The sequence below is a fragment of the Phycodurus eques genome, chromosome 19, assembly GCF_024500275.1.
Source record: "Phycodurus eques isolate BA_2022a chromosome 19, UOR_Pequ_1.1, whole genome shotgun sequence".
NCBI lineage: Eukaryota > Metazoa > Chordata > Actinopteri > Syngnathiformes > Syngnathidae > Phycodurus > Phycodurus eques.
This window is the reverse complement of record NC_084543.1, coordinates 7533362-7546174: the sequence shown is the minus strand read 5'-3', so window position 1 is coordinate 7546174 and position 12813 is coordinate 7533362. Positions and strand designations below refer to the sequence as shown.

At 43.3% G+C, this 12813-nt stretch overlaps 1 protein-coding gene across 4 annotated transcripts in view; it reads right to left on the bottom strand.

Annotated features, from left to right (window-relative positions):
- Window positions 1-12813, bottom strand: part of raraa (retinoic acid receptor, alpha a) — a 167529-nt gene that overhangs the window by 84830 nt on the left and 69886 nt on the right. For all 4 annotated transcript variants that reach the window (XM_061705661.1, XM_061705660.1, XM_061705664.1 and 1 more), the window contains one exon: window positions 6332-6981. In XM_061705661.1, the coding sequence (XP_061561645.1) occupies window positions 6332-6485 (154 nt within the window). In that variant the 5' untranslated portion in view covers window positions 6486-6981. The remainder of the gene's footprint in view (window positions 1-6331; window positions 6982-12813) is intronic.

Genomic DNA, 12813 nt, shown 5'->3' with positions numbered 1-12813 from the left:
GCCTGCAATGGATTTGTTCGATCTTGGAGGTTGGAAATCTTTCTTGCGCATTTATCTTTATTTTCAAATCACTTGTAACCTTACCCATCCACCGAATGACAAGCGCACATGTGCAAGTTCATCATAGTCAGCTCCAAGACAGCGTGTTTAATCCATTCTCACCACTTAGCCGATAGAGCGAATGAGCTGAATTTACGAGCCTGACAATCCTTTCATTGTTGCCGCTGTAATATATGGTCGATTTCACTTGGTTTTCCATGCGTTGTACCCTCACATTTTCTCTCACTGCAGCTCTTACAAGACGTTTTTATTCATTACCACAATATACGAGGAAAAAGTCACAATGTAACACTAACAGATTTATCCTCTGAAAAGCGTGGAGATAAAAGATAAGCCATGAGCTTGTATCAAGATATCATGGATGGTTTTGTAGCTTGTTCTTTTTGGCAAAATGTTATAAAATAATATACGTAATATACTGGACATCAGTACCATATTTTAGGTGTCATTGCCAGCTCCAGCTCGTCCATGAGAAACAAATACAGGGCTCCCACTAATTACAAGTGAGGCTGCAGCTGAGAATATTTTTGGAATCAAATATTCCAAAGATTATGCCATTGATCAACTAACTGGATAAAAATTGATTTTGCATTATTCAACAACAAAAGGTGCAAGTAAGGTATATGTATTACTGTTGTCGCCATCCTCACGTTGCGCTCTATAATATCTGTGACTTTAGTGTGTGTGTGTGGCTTTAAAAGGCGGGGCCTGGCCTGGTGAGTGACGCGGGAGTCAGTGAAAGACTGTAGAGCTGGCGTTTGTGAACTCAGGCTGGCAGTTAACAGAACGACCAGTCTTGGGTGTTAAATGCCTCGGCGGCAGTTGTGGCAGTAGCAGCTTGTGAATAAATTTGCTTATTACATTGTTTATTTTCTTATCATTTGTTCAATAAAGAAATGGAAAGTGAACCGGCGGCTGTGTCTATCATTGTGGGGGCATTACTATACGTTCTAAATAGCAGCGGTAGGCTATATTAAATTAGCCAGCCTTGTACTGGCGAGCGTAGACTTGCTATTGTGTCAGCCACTATCTTCTTTTCAAGCGCGAATAAAGGTTATCTTATCTAAAAATGATGCCAAACTGGCCATTCTGTGTCTTTTACAAAGTCTTTCCTTTTGGCCCGCCGCTATCATGCCAACTTATTTCAACAGAGTGATGCTTGAGTTTGCAATAACATTAGTCTGTGTGGAAAAATTAGCACTGCGAAGTTTCAAGGCAAACATTCGCTTTCGTCAACCCTGCGATTGGCTGGCAACCAGTTCAGGGTTTACCCCGCCTCCTGCCCGATGAGCGCTGGGATAAGGTCCCTAGGGAGGATGAAAAAAAAGTGCGAAAATGGATGGATGGAATTATTCAACCTATTCGATTAATCGTTTCAGCCCTAATTAAAACAACTACATTCAATGTTATTAAATGGTAATTTGTATTTTTTATAAATTGTTTTTATTCATTTCTATACTGTTCCGTCAAATTATTGAAATCGGTCTGAAACCGGTCTGTGGCTGGTGATTGCTGCTGGTTAAACGGAACGTGTGTCACTTCATTTTTCAAGGTTCCGATCATGCCAGAGTTAATTAACAATGTCGACAGGCAAGATATGCTGAATGCGACACAGCTGTAGTGAAAGTGTTTGGTGTCCATCCTGGCATCAGACATATTGGCAGCCGTCGAATGGCTTTCCAATAATGACGAGCACTGGAGCACCTCTTCCAGTGGGGTTATTCTCAATGAATCGGCGACCTTGACGCCTGCTAACAAAGTGCTTCGGTCACAAGTGTTTCTCACTGTCATTATATCCCAATCAGAGGGACATTGTGAGCAAGTGTTTATATATTTTCGCCACCCATGGAGCACGCTCGCATGTCCCCCTTGATTCGTGCGGACCACCGGAGCAGAGAGGAAACACCTGTCCGTCCAGGAAGCAGCGCACACACACTCTAGCCAAGATTACCATATCCATATTTACTCACGGCTGGTGCATTCCTCTGTGGGTTTCTTAATGGCTTCACTTCCTTAAGGTCTGCAAATACCCTTTCATATTTCTCCACCTGGTCAAAAAGTACATTTATAAATGTGATTTGTCCCTCTAATAGTTTTGAAAAAAAAGAAGGTTTGTGTGTTTTAGCGGTTCTAGGAAACGCTCAAGTAGCGAGCAATTACAGAGGCCGCCGAAAAACCCAATGTGTCCGGCGTGGCAGAGGGTACCAGGCTGGCTGCCCTCTTTATGATCCCTCAAAACACCAAGCTAATTTAATAGTACGGTGACAGACAACAGAAGGCATTAATGATAAGAACGGGATCAATAGTCGGGTTGGGTTATTGCCTGCTGGCTCCATTTTCATCAGGGCGAGTGTCTCCAAAGGTTTTTAATTGAAAATGCCGGTGAATGTTGCGCTGATCGTGTGTAATGAGACATTTGATTGGCGGTGTAATAATATTTGTTGAAGTTCAATACGAGCGTGAGGGCTCCCAGTTGATGATACTCTGTTAAGTAATAAAGCTCCAGGCAATAAATGTGATATCAATACCTGCTCCAGAGTGTAACCCAAGCTGATGATGACTATCAGATAATGTGGAGACATAAGTGAGGATGCTCACGGTGGAGAGATGCTGAGAAATAGCAACAGGGAAGAATGGCCAAAGACTTTATTAACCCTTCTGCTCTGCTTGTTCCAAATAATAGCTTTATGTTCGGCTGAGGCGGATTGAGTCACAGAAGAGGGAGTGAATGACAATGGGATGAAAGGTGATGAATGTGAGCAGAAGAAACAAACATTACCACCTAATAAGAAAGATACAAGTACAAAAGGTCAGAAAAAAAAAATCATCAATAAAAATAGATTTTATTTTAATGCCATATTGCCCAGCTGTAGTGTGTACCTTAATGAATCAGCCTTGGTGAAGGTCTGTGCGCAACTGACTTTTTCTCAACTTGTTTAGATGCATCGCTATGGCTCACTGTTTAATTCCAAGAAGTCCATTTGAAAGCACGGGCCAAGCTAAAGATGGCCGATCAGTTGCTTACAATAATCCAAACGGTTGTTAACAAGTTGTTAACATCTTGACGACAACAGTCGTAAGGAAGTAAGAACGATGCGCTCCACTGAACTCGAAAGCAAATGTTGTCCGCTCTGTCTCCACTTTCAGGGGGAAACAAATGAAACTGTGACAAAGTGCCAATCACGGCAACCAAATAAACAACAGGATGTATACGGAACGTTTCCAGAACTGAAAGAGAAGGGGGGGTGGGGGGCTCTGAGTAGAAAGGCACCCAGTCGAGCGCAGGCCTCTGCCAATGCCGAACAATCCTAATTTGGACCAGCGTCTAATTGGACACATTTATACTGTAGATACCTACATCAGCATTCATTTTGTCATGGAGATTCATGTGCGTTCACTGAGAAATTAAGGAAAATGTCTTTTTTTTTTTCCTTTTCTTTTTTTTAATTAAAGCCAGACATGCATATCTGGAGATGACCACAAGAGGCGGGGCTTGTGGGGTGACGTGTGATGTGAGCGAGTCTGCATGTGAGCGTCTGGGTGTGAGCTGTAGCCGACAGCAGCTCCTAAGGGATTGTGCTCATTACCTGGTTTACTGTTTTCCACAGCGTTCAGTAAACAGTTGAAAAGTGTACTACTTGTGAGGGCATTACATTAAGTAATTCAATTGTAAAAAAAATAAAAATAATAATAAAATAAAAATTCAAAAATGATTGTCATAAATTGCAGACTGATACGTTCCACATATATATAGTATGTATACAGTGCACTCCCGCATACTCGCAGCTTGGCACCTGTGGATTCACCTATTCATTTATTATTATTATTATTTTTTAATTTTTTTTTTTTTTTTTTAATTTTGTAATTTTTTAAAAAAATTTGTTTAGTATTTTTTGCTTTTTGTTGTTTCTTTTTTTGTGGAGAACCGACGTACTAATACAGATAATATTATAACTGTGTGGTATGTATATTATATGATATCATCCCTAGTTTTATGTAATAACAGTAATGCTCAATTTGTAGAAGAGTCATCAAATCTTTATGTGGATCCGTAGCACCGTTCTTTGGCCCACACTGCATCCCTCTCACCAAAGTTTTCCAATTAATCGTTTAAGTAGATTTAAGTAAGCGTGCTAACAAACAGACGAAAATAACCTTCTTGGCAAAAGGTACCAAGCCGATTTCAAACCTGAAACAAAACAAACCAAAAGTCTCTGTGAGATGAAGCGGCACAATCTGACAATGCACACTGCACAAAACACACGCCGGGCGGGAACAAACATTCCACATTGAACGCCGTCCAGGCTAGTGCTCAGCTTTCACTGCCTCCACTCTGACACACTGAAAATCCCTCTCACTGCAACATCAAGCAAACTGACTGACTCGCACTCTCTCGGAAGCTCTCGTCTCTCTTTCGTGACTTTTTCAGCACTGGATGAGACTGGAGAGGGCTTAGCTGTCCAACGGCAAACGGGAGGGTGCACAGATATGTCAGATGTGTGCATGAGGGGATGGCGAAAAGGTTGACTGTTGCGTGTATGACATGACTTGGAGAAATGTGTCAGCGTGAGGGGCCAGTGTTACATCTAAGATTAACAGTGTGTTTTCATCTGTGTGTGTGTGTGTGTGTGTGTGTGTGTGTGTGTCTGTGTGTGTATGTGTATGTGTCAGGAAGCTGTGGTGTCCCCAGCTCTCCGGTGTTTACTGACAGGAAATGTTTGTCCAGGCATAAGGGAAGCGAAGCTTGCCGCTCCGTATCGCAAACACTGGGAAAGTGCCATAGGACGCACACACACACACACACACACACACACACACACACACACACACACACACTTACAATCACACAAACAAAAGCGTGTAAAAAGGGGAATCTGACGGAAGCTCCAGCCTTTGTGAGAGAGGCGCGGCATCTGGTAGCGGGGAAGTGGGAGCAGGTTGGTTGGGCACTATTGCTGCATTCCAGCAAACTGGGAAGTCGGAAATTTCCGATCTCCGAGGAGGAAAAGTGTATTGGAATGTCACTCAAAGTTTGAAGAGTTCAATAAGAAGAGTTCCACTTTCATTAATGCCACAAGTTGTGAAGGGTACCAAAAATAACTTCTCTCTACCAACCCTTTTAATGGGCGGTGGTATGGGAAACAGCACTGCACTGATTGGTCATCAAAGACTCAAATGAGTCGCAGCTTGGCTGGAGCCTATCCCAGCTGACTTGGGGCAAGACGCCACCCTTGACTGGTCGCGCGCCAATCACAGGACACATATCGTCGCTCTCGGGCGGAATCCTCGCCTCAACAAAATCACTACTTTTAAGGCAATCCCCAAAACGCCATCTTACTTGAGTTAAGAGGCTATTTTCAACACTTTAAATTGCTTACTAATGAGTAAAAATAACAGATAATCATTTCCATTTGTGAAAAAAAATGTCAAATTAAATCGACCACATTTGGACGTACAATTTCCGCCCAACAGCGACGATATTGACAAACAAACATTCACGATCACATTAACACCTATATGTAATTTAGTGTCCCATGACCCCAAAATGCACATTTTTGGATGGTGGGAGGAAGGAGAATATGCAAATTCCTCACAGGAAAGCAGAGATTGGAGTTCAGAACCTCAGACTGAGCAGACGTGCTAACCACGAGGACGTGCTGCCTAAATATAAACATCTGCACACTATACATCCTCCCTTATTAACTTTGCTTTAATCATCTTAAAGTTTGTATTTGCAGCAACACAGGAAAAAATAAGACAACACATGATTCAGCAGCTTCTATTTTGTCTGAGTCAGCGCACGACTGCAGCGACATTTCCCTTTGAAAGAAACTTTCTCACCTACTTAGACGAGAAACTTTGTGCAACAGTTCTCCGGCTTATGATTGATTACAAAAAGGAGTTGGCGACAATGATCGTATGTGAGAGGTTTATTCCGGGAGCACTTGCCAATTTTTGTCTTTGTGCAATGAGCCACTTTCTGGCTGTACTGCCTGATGTTCTTATTTGTGTGTGACTGTGTGTGTGTGCTTGTGTTTAGGTTTATGTGTGTGTGTGTGTGTGTGTGCTCATAAATGAAGGGTCACGCTGGAGGCCCTGTGAGAGCGTGGGCGTGTATATTTGTGGTTGTTTACCAACACACGTCTGTCAAACGGGAGTGATCTACGCGGGACGAGAGGAAAGTGTCCGTTCACCGGGAAGTCCAAGCGGGTGAGCTTCGGTCACGCGCAATCACAGAGGTGGGACAAAAGGGATCTAGACTTTGACTTACTGGCTGGTGAGGGGGTGCTGTAGCCGCTGAGAGGAAGTCCTGGCAAGGCCGGTGGCGACAGACTTCCCAACATGTGAGGGAAGAAGTAGGAGTAGGTGGGCATTGGGAAGCCATTTAGGTGCGGGCCCGGCACCGGGTTGCCCTTCCCAGCCATGACGCGTGTCACTCACTGAAGAAAGCCCCTCTGCTTTTTGTAACACAGCCAAAACTGAGTCAGTGTGGATTACTGCTCTGATTTAATCCCCCATGGGAATGCTGGATTAGCACATAATCCAACAGAACGTCCAGCGAAGGTCGCAAACTAGTCACCGGATATGTCACCAAGGTTAAAATTGAGTTGAGGGCTCAGTTACTGCGGAAACAATGGTTGAAATGGTGAACTATAAAAAGGGGCTCCAGAGTGTTTTATCCTTGTGTGCTGCGCTATTGTGAAACAGGTCTATGGGGAGGCCATTCCTTATCTTCCAGTCCAATGGGGAGTGGAGGAGATGACGTTGATAACTGCAGTCACAGGTGCTGATAGTGGTGATGCTGATGCTAGTGGTCGTAAGCCTTCAAGAGAGCACACGCTTCCTCGACGGTGTTCCTTTCTCGCTCAGATCACATGATGCCACCATGTTCTCCCGGGATGGGCCTCCTCCTCGCAGCCTCTGCCGAGAGAAGTAGAAGAAAAAAAGAGCGAGAGTGATCATTCAGTGCTGCAACGACTAGGTAAGGAGATGGTTTCCCTTTCAGCCGCAGCATTTGAGCTAAACAGTGCTTTTGTTTTGACGCTAATTAATGGTAATGTCTCGTCTGAAACCTTACAAAAACAACCCATCTGCGTTAATTACCTAATGGGGTGTTACAACTGTGAGGAGAGCAAGTGGGCGCGTGATGTTTCCTCACAGCTTTTGCGCGCTGCTCATTAACAGTGACAGGCTGCAAAATAGTGTGGGAGATGAGCAAAAAAACACACAAATGCAAACACAAAAGAAAAACTTGGCTAATTACGCAAGTTGCTGAAGCCAGAGGTGAGACCAAAGGTGCCACTCTGGAACCACCAGAGATTTGCACTGCAGAGTTTACTTTCAAAACAAAGACAGAGAGTTGTTATTGGCGCAGAGAGCGCGAGAGCACCAGAGAACGTAATTGCTATCAAGAGGTACACTGACACCCCGGGATAAACAAGATAAAGAGAGTAGCATGGCTTGAAAACAGCTTGTCACAACACAAGAGCAGTTTATTCTTTCCCGTAATGAGCCATTTATGAGTCAAGAGAGGCAAAAAGTGGAATTATTGGTTGGGGAAAAAAAGATGGGGGGGGGGAATGTGTCTTTGCATGAACGTTGCTGCACAGGAATGTGGTGTTCAAGCATGAATCACACCAGGGCATCACGGATGAACTCTTGTAAAGGGAGAAGGGTCAAGCCAGACATGTTCCCACTTGTTTCGTGTGCCTAAAGCATCGCGATGTGACAGCTGAGAGCCGTGTACTGCAAGCAACCACATACAGACGGGAGACAAACTGATAGGAAGCATCAGTCACTTGGAGACTCAAGCCCTCCGTGGTAAAGACCTGTTTCTACTGAAACTAAAGGATCAAGAGCATTAAGAAAAAAAGGAAACAAATTGACGAAAAGGAAAAAAGAAAAAGAGCAACCTTTAATCCGTCAAGGACATGCTTCAACACTTTTGAACCGAACACGTTTTTCTTAATTGTCATGAGCAGCGTTGCTCATATTTAAAAGGAAAAAAAATCATTTGCAATCCACATTTCCTTAATTATCGTGCCACACTTCAAGTAATTCAGGAGTACTTTACACATTCAAGTGCTGAAGGGAGGTTGGTCGATTGCCTCAAGACATTACGAGTTTGTGTGTGAGTGGCTGGGCGTGAGCTGCGGTTGAAAGCAGCTCCTGCGTGAGTGTGCTCACTGGGTCTATGTCCCCAAAGTGTTCTGTAAATTGACTGTTTGTTGTACTAGAGCGGCTCCAACTACCGGAGACCAATTCCTTGTGTGTTTTGGACATACTTGGCAAATAAAGATGATTCTGATTCTGAAAGATTAAACAGCATTTTTTTTTTTTTTTTAATAACCCATGGGAGTTGGTTATAGTAGAATTTGCGTTTAAAGGCCCCCCCTCTCTGCTCAATAGCCACTGCCATTAAATCAAAAGTGAGCTGAGTTTAAGAAACACATATTGCACTAATAAATGCCAGTAAGGTAGTGCATTACAACCATCAATATTTGGAAATACCGCTGCTGCGTTGCATGTTGGTGGGATCATGTAAAATGCATTAGAATCGTCAGCACTGTGCAAGTGATGTAATGCCATCTACATTTCCATGTAATAGCCAGGGGCTACATCTCATATATCAGGGGCTCAAGTCTTTCAATAAGGAGCAACCTCTCACTGGGTCAATGGGAGAACTCACTAGTAGCAAATGGGCTACTTTCTTCACCATTATCATTACAGTGTCTCGTGTGGCCGCCATTAGAGGCTGCTGTGACTGATAGGCCGCATCACACATCACTACGCTTTGTTGTGGTGAAGCAACAACTTTTCGTAAGTGATGCCGCAGTAAATAAACAAGCGTATTACTGCTTTACTTCACAGTGGGAAGCCTCTGACCTTCCTGCGAGTTCTGCCTTAGCACGTTTGTCTGTGCCTGTGGATGTACGGGGTCGTGCCAGCACGACAACGAAGTGCGAATTTCCCTGTTCCGCTTTCTGTGGATTACAGAGCTGTTCATGACTTGGTCCCAAAACCACTTCACAATACTCAAAGCCTCTCTGTCCGGTGATGTTGACTCCTCTGTACTGGAACTTTGAAGTGTATCGGGACCTTGAAGTTACCTTTGTGGTTACTCGCCTGTTTGTCGTTGAACCTGTCACAGGTGATAAAAGTAATTTCCCACATTTGGTGGTTTGGCGTACTGCACTTGGATCCATCCCCCCCACCCAAATTCAAAGAAACCAGACTGAACGACTTGTGTTTGACCGCAACGATTCCACTGTATTTCAGCTTTTTTTCCCCCCATCATAGTACAGTACTATTAGTAACAGCACTAGTAAAGCCCTAGAAATTTTTATAATTGCCTATATCAATATTTTAAACTGTAAATATTGCACAAACTACGATTCCATTTCATTTTAATATTTCAAATTAATTGCGCATTAACCTTAAAAATAAATGGCTAAAAGATGATTTGATTTTAAAAAAAAATTATGCTGCAGCAAATATAGAAAAAAACAGCATGTCGTACTATGAATGCAGCCTAAGCATATCCTGCCAACGTTGCTCTCGCTGACAACAAAAAACATGCACACTGTGGGTACATTCAACAACAAAAAGACCAAGAAGATAAAAACATCCATTAGTTCACGACTCTTTACACACACGCCCAAAGCCGTCTTTCGATCTTTGAATCTCTTTAGCCGCCACCTCGCCTCATATGATGTATGTGCTGCAGATGATATGGCTGACACACAAGGTCACAGATACGGGGAAGAACAAAAGGGAGCTGTTGTGTGCATTACGCTGATTGGCTGCTGGTGCACTGGTGTCAAGGGTGACGATGGTGTCGGAACAAAGATGTGTTCTGTGAATGGGCATGATCCGGATAGATTGAATAAAATGACAATGTCAACTTTGGGTTCGCTGGCGCATCTCAATGTAGCTTACTTATATCGCTCGGTGATTATTTTTCTTTAAAAGAAGGAAAATATAAGCAGCGTAATATAGGATTAACATGAGCAATTGTGATTGCAGCCTATACTTGCCCAAGGGCTGGATTCATGCATTTAATGTATTACTTTAGAAAGATTTTCGACTCAGCAGCGACCATTTTTAAAGCTTTATCTTTTACCAGTATACCTACCGCACATGCTATATTCATTTCAACATATGTGCACAACTGTATGAACGTTAGCTCCAGGGGGAACCTAAGTGATCACTAACAGTAGGGGAAAAATAAACAAACAATCTGGGTCACTTGGTCTTAACTGTGGCGTTGGCATGTAACCAGAGAGAAAGACGGTTCAGAGGTCGCATGGCACGAAAGAGCGTAATTGGTTGTGACAGCAAACTTTGAATTAATCATCGGCCAAGCAGCAAATGGCAGAGCGAGGTCGGGGTGGACGGGCGGACAATACGGCGAGCGGAGCCACGGGGGACGGCAAATGCAACGCATGACATACAGTACGGAGGCTGGTGCGTACATAAATAGACACATGCGGTCCACAACACGTCCAAAAGGCCACAAACACACATACATGCACACACGGTTCAAAACGGGTCGGGGTTACACAAAGTAACAGTTAGGAGATGTCAGAGCTGTGAAAAACAGCTTGTGACAGTTGCGCTGCTGTACACTGTACATACACAAGAATTACGTTAATATGTTTATGCACTAAATATTTGTAGAGAAAATGCAGGAAGTGCCGTTTTTGTGAACTGTACAATATTCCTTTTTCTTCACTTTCTGTTAAGGAGCAACATGTTTTATGCATTTATCTTCATGCTTTGATTTGGAACAGTTTGTGTGCAGTGTTCCCAATGGATTCGCATGTTTAGAAATGAAAGCTATTGTTATTTTAAACACACTGATATGAATCTGTATGTTCAGAATTTATGAATAGAATATAATCCTGACCCTAACTGACAAAAAATATTTCTTACGTGAAAGGTGGAGTGTTACCGTAGGGAGCTCAAGCAGGTGCGATGACGTGCCTGTTGCTGGACAAAGGCCCAGTTATGAACCGATGAATGAAAAATGAAATATTGTCCTTAACTTTCACACCGACATCTGGCGATACTCTCGTGAGGATTCGTTGCGAAACGAGCCGGATGACTTTGAATTTCACTTTGAAGGCTTAAGTGTAAAACAGCGAACTCTCCCGGGGAACACCAAAGGTTGTCAAGCTTCGATGTGAATCCATCACCGGCATGTATGGCTTTGCAAAGGTCCCAGTAATGGAAGTCGCTCGGGCACGATGCATTGAAACTTTCATGAGGAGCGCTTTGTGCGCTTGAATACATGTCACGAGTAAATGTGCCAATTCAATGAATGTGCATGAGTGTATACATGTACATACGTGTGTGTGTGCGTGTGTGTGATCAACAAGTGTCTAAACCAGTGTGCGTGTGTGTCCCCAAATGTCCTGAGTCACCCTCGCATGCTGTCGATCTGCCCTGGGGACCGCAGGCATCAAACTGTACATTTCATGCTCGGATTTGCATAAAAAGTAGACCACGCAGAGCAGCACACTGCGACAAGTCACTCGCACTGTATCTCAGCTAATGTTATGTGAATTATTCAGGCCAGAGCGGCCACGCTAAGCTCACTAAAAGTAGTGTACTGTGCTTTATCTACTCCCTATATTGGGGTTGCAAATGAAAATGGAGCTAGAAACAGTAACACTCCACAAATATGTTAATGAAGATGGTAAACAATGCACAGTAATAACATATTTGCGGTTCACCATTCATGAATTCACCTATTTGCATTTTGCTCTCTGGAACCTATCGCCAGCTATTCGCTAACAAACCCACAGGTTCACATTTTGTGTGCTCCTTCTGAACAGTAGAAAAGTACCGTAATACCTTACCATCAAAAATGAAACGATATCATGTATTTTTAGTACCAGTGCTTCTACGCTGTTCGGCGGAAAACCTCTTTGCTGGAGAACTCTTGGCTAAGTGTACTAGATTAGTATTTGTCAGTGGAAAGAAAAACCAGACAATTGCACTATGATAGACTTTTGTTTAGCCTGGGTTGGTAGTAGAAGTTACAGAAAGTCTGTACATGCCCACCTTCGATGCATTTTTTTAAATTAAATTAACCTGTAAGCCATCTATTTTTAAGGGCAATGCAAGATGATTTTAAATGATATACAGTATATGAAATGATACTGTTTGGGTATCAGTTTGTGTTTTTTCGCTACTCGCAGCAAGGCCCATTCCCTATCCCCCTCGAATAGCAGTGATGACTATATTTCTCAAATGTATTGTTCAGTAACTCAATATTATTTGTGTTCCTTGTAGAGCTTTATTTTGAACAGACCCCGACACTTTAAGGGTGAGAGGGCAGCAAGTGGGAAGGAGGGAGGAAGAAAGTGTGGCGCGAGGAGACGAAAGTGTGCTAAGTGCACATCCAGGCCAGCGAGAACCGTCAGCTCTTTTGCCAAGCGCCCCACTTGTCAGCGAGGCAGTTTGGGTGACATTTGTGCCTCACCTCAGAAAGGTCAGATGCTAATTATCTCAAAGGCCAGCAAGCGGCGGACCTGCAAAGAATAAAAGTAAAGCCTGCAAATGAGTGGCGAGCGTATGTGTCAGGATGCAGGATGGTTGCTTGCTATCTTCACACGAAATGAGCCTCTACTGTGTGACTGTCTGTGCAGAACATCACCATCTGCACCATATAGACTCATAAACACCCTCCCTGACAGATGCCTAGAAATGTTGTGTTTAGTAGGGGTTGAACCCATAAGTCAACTT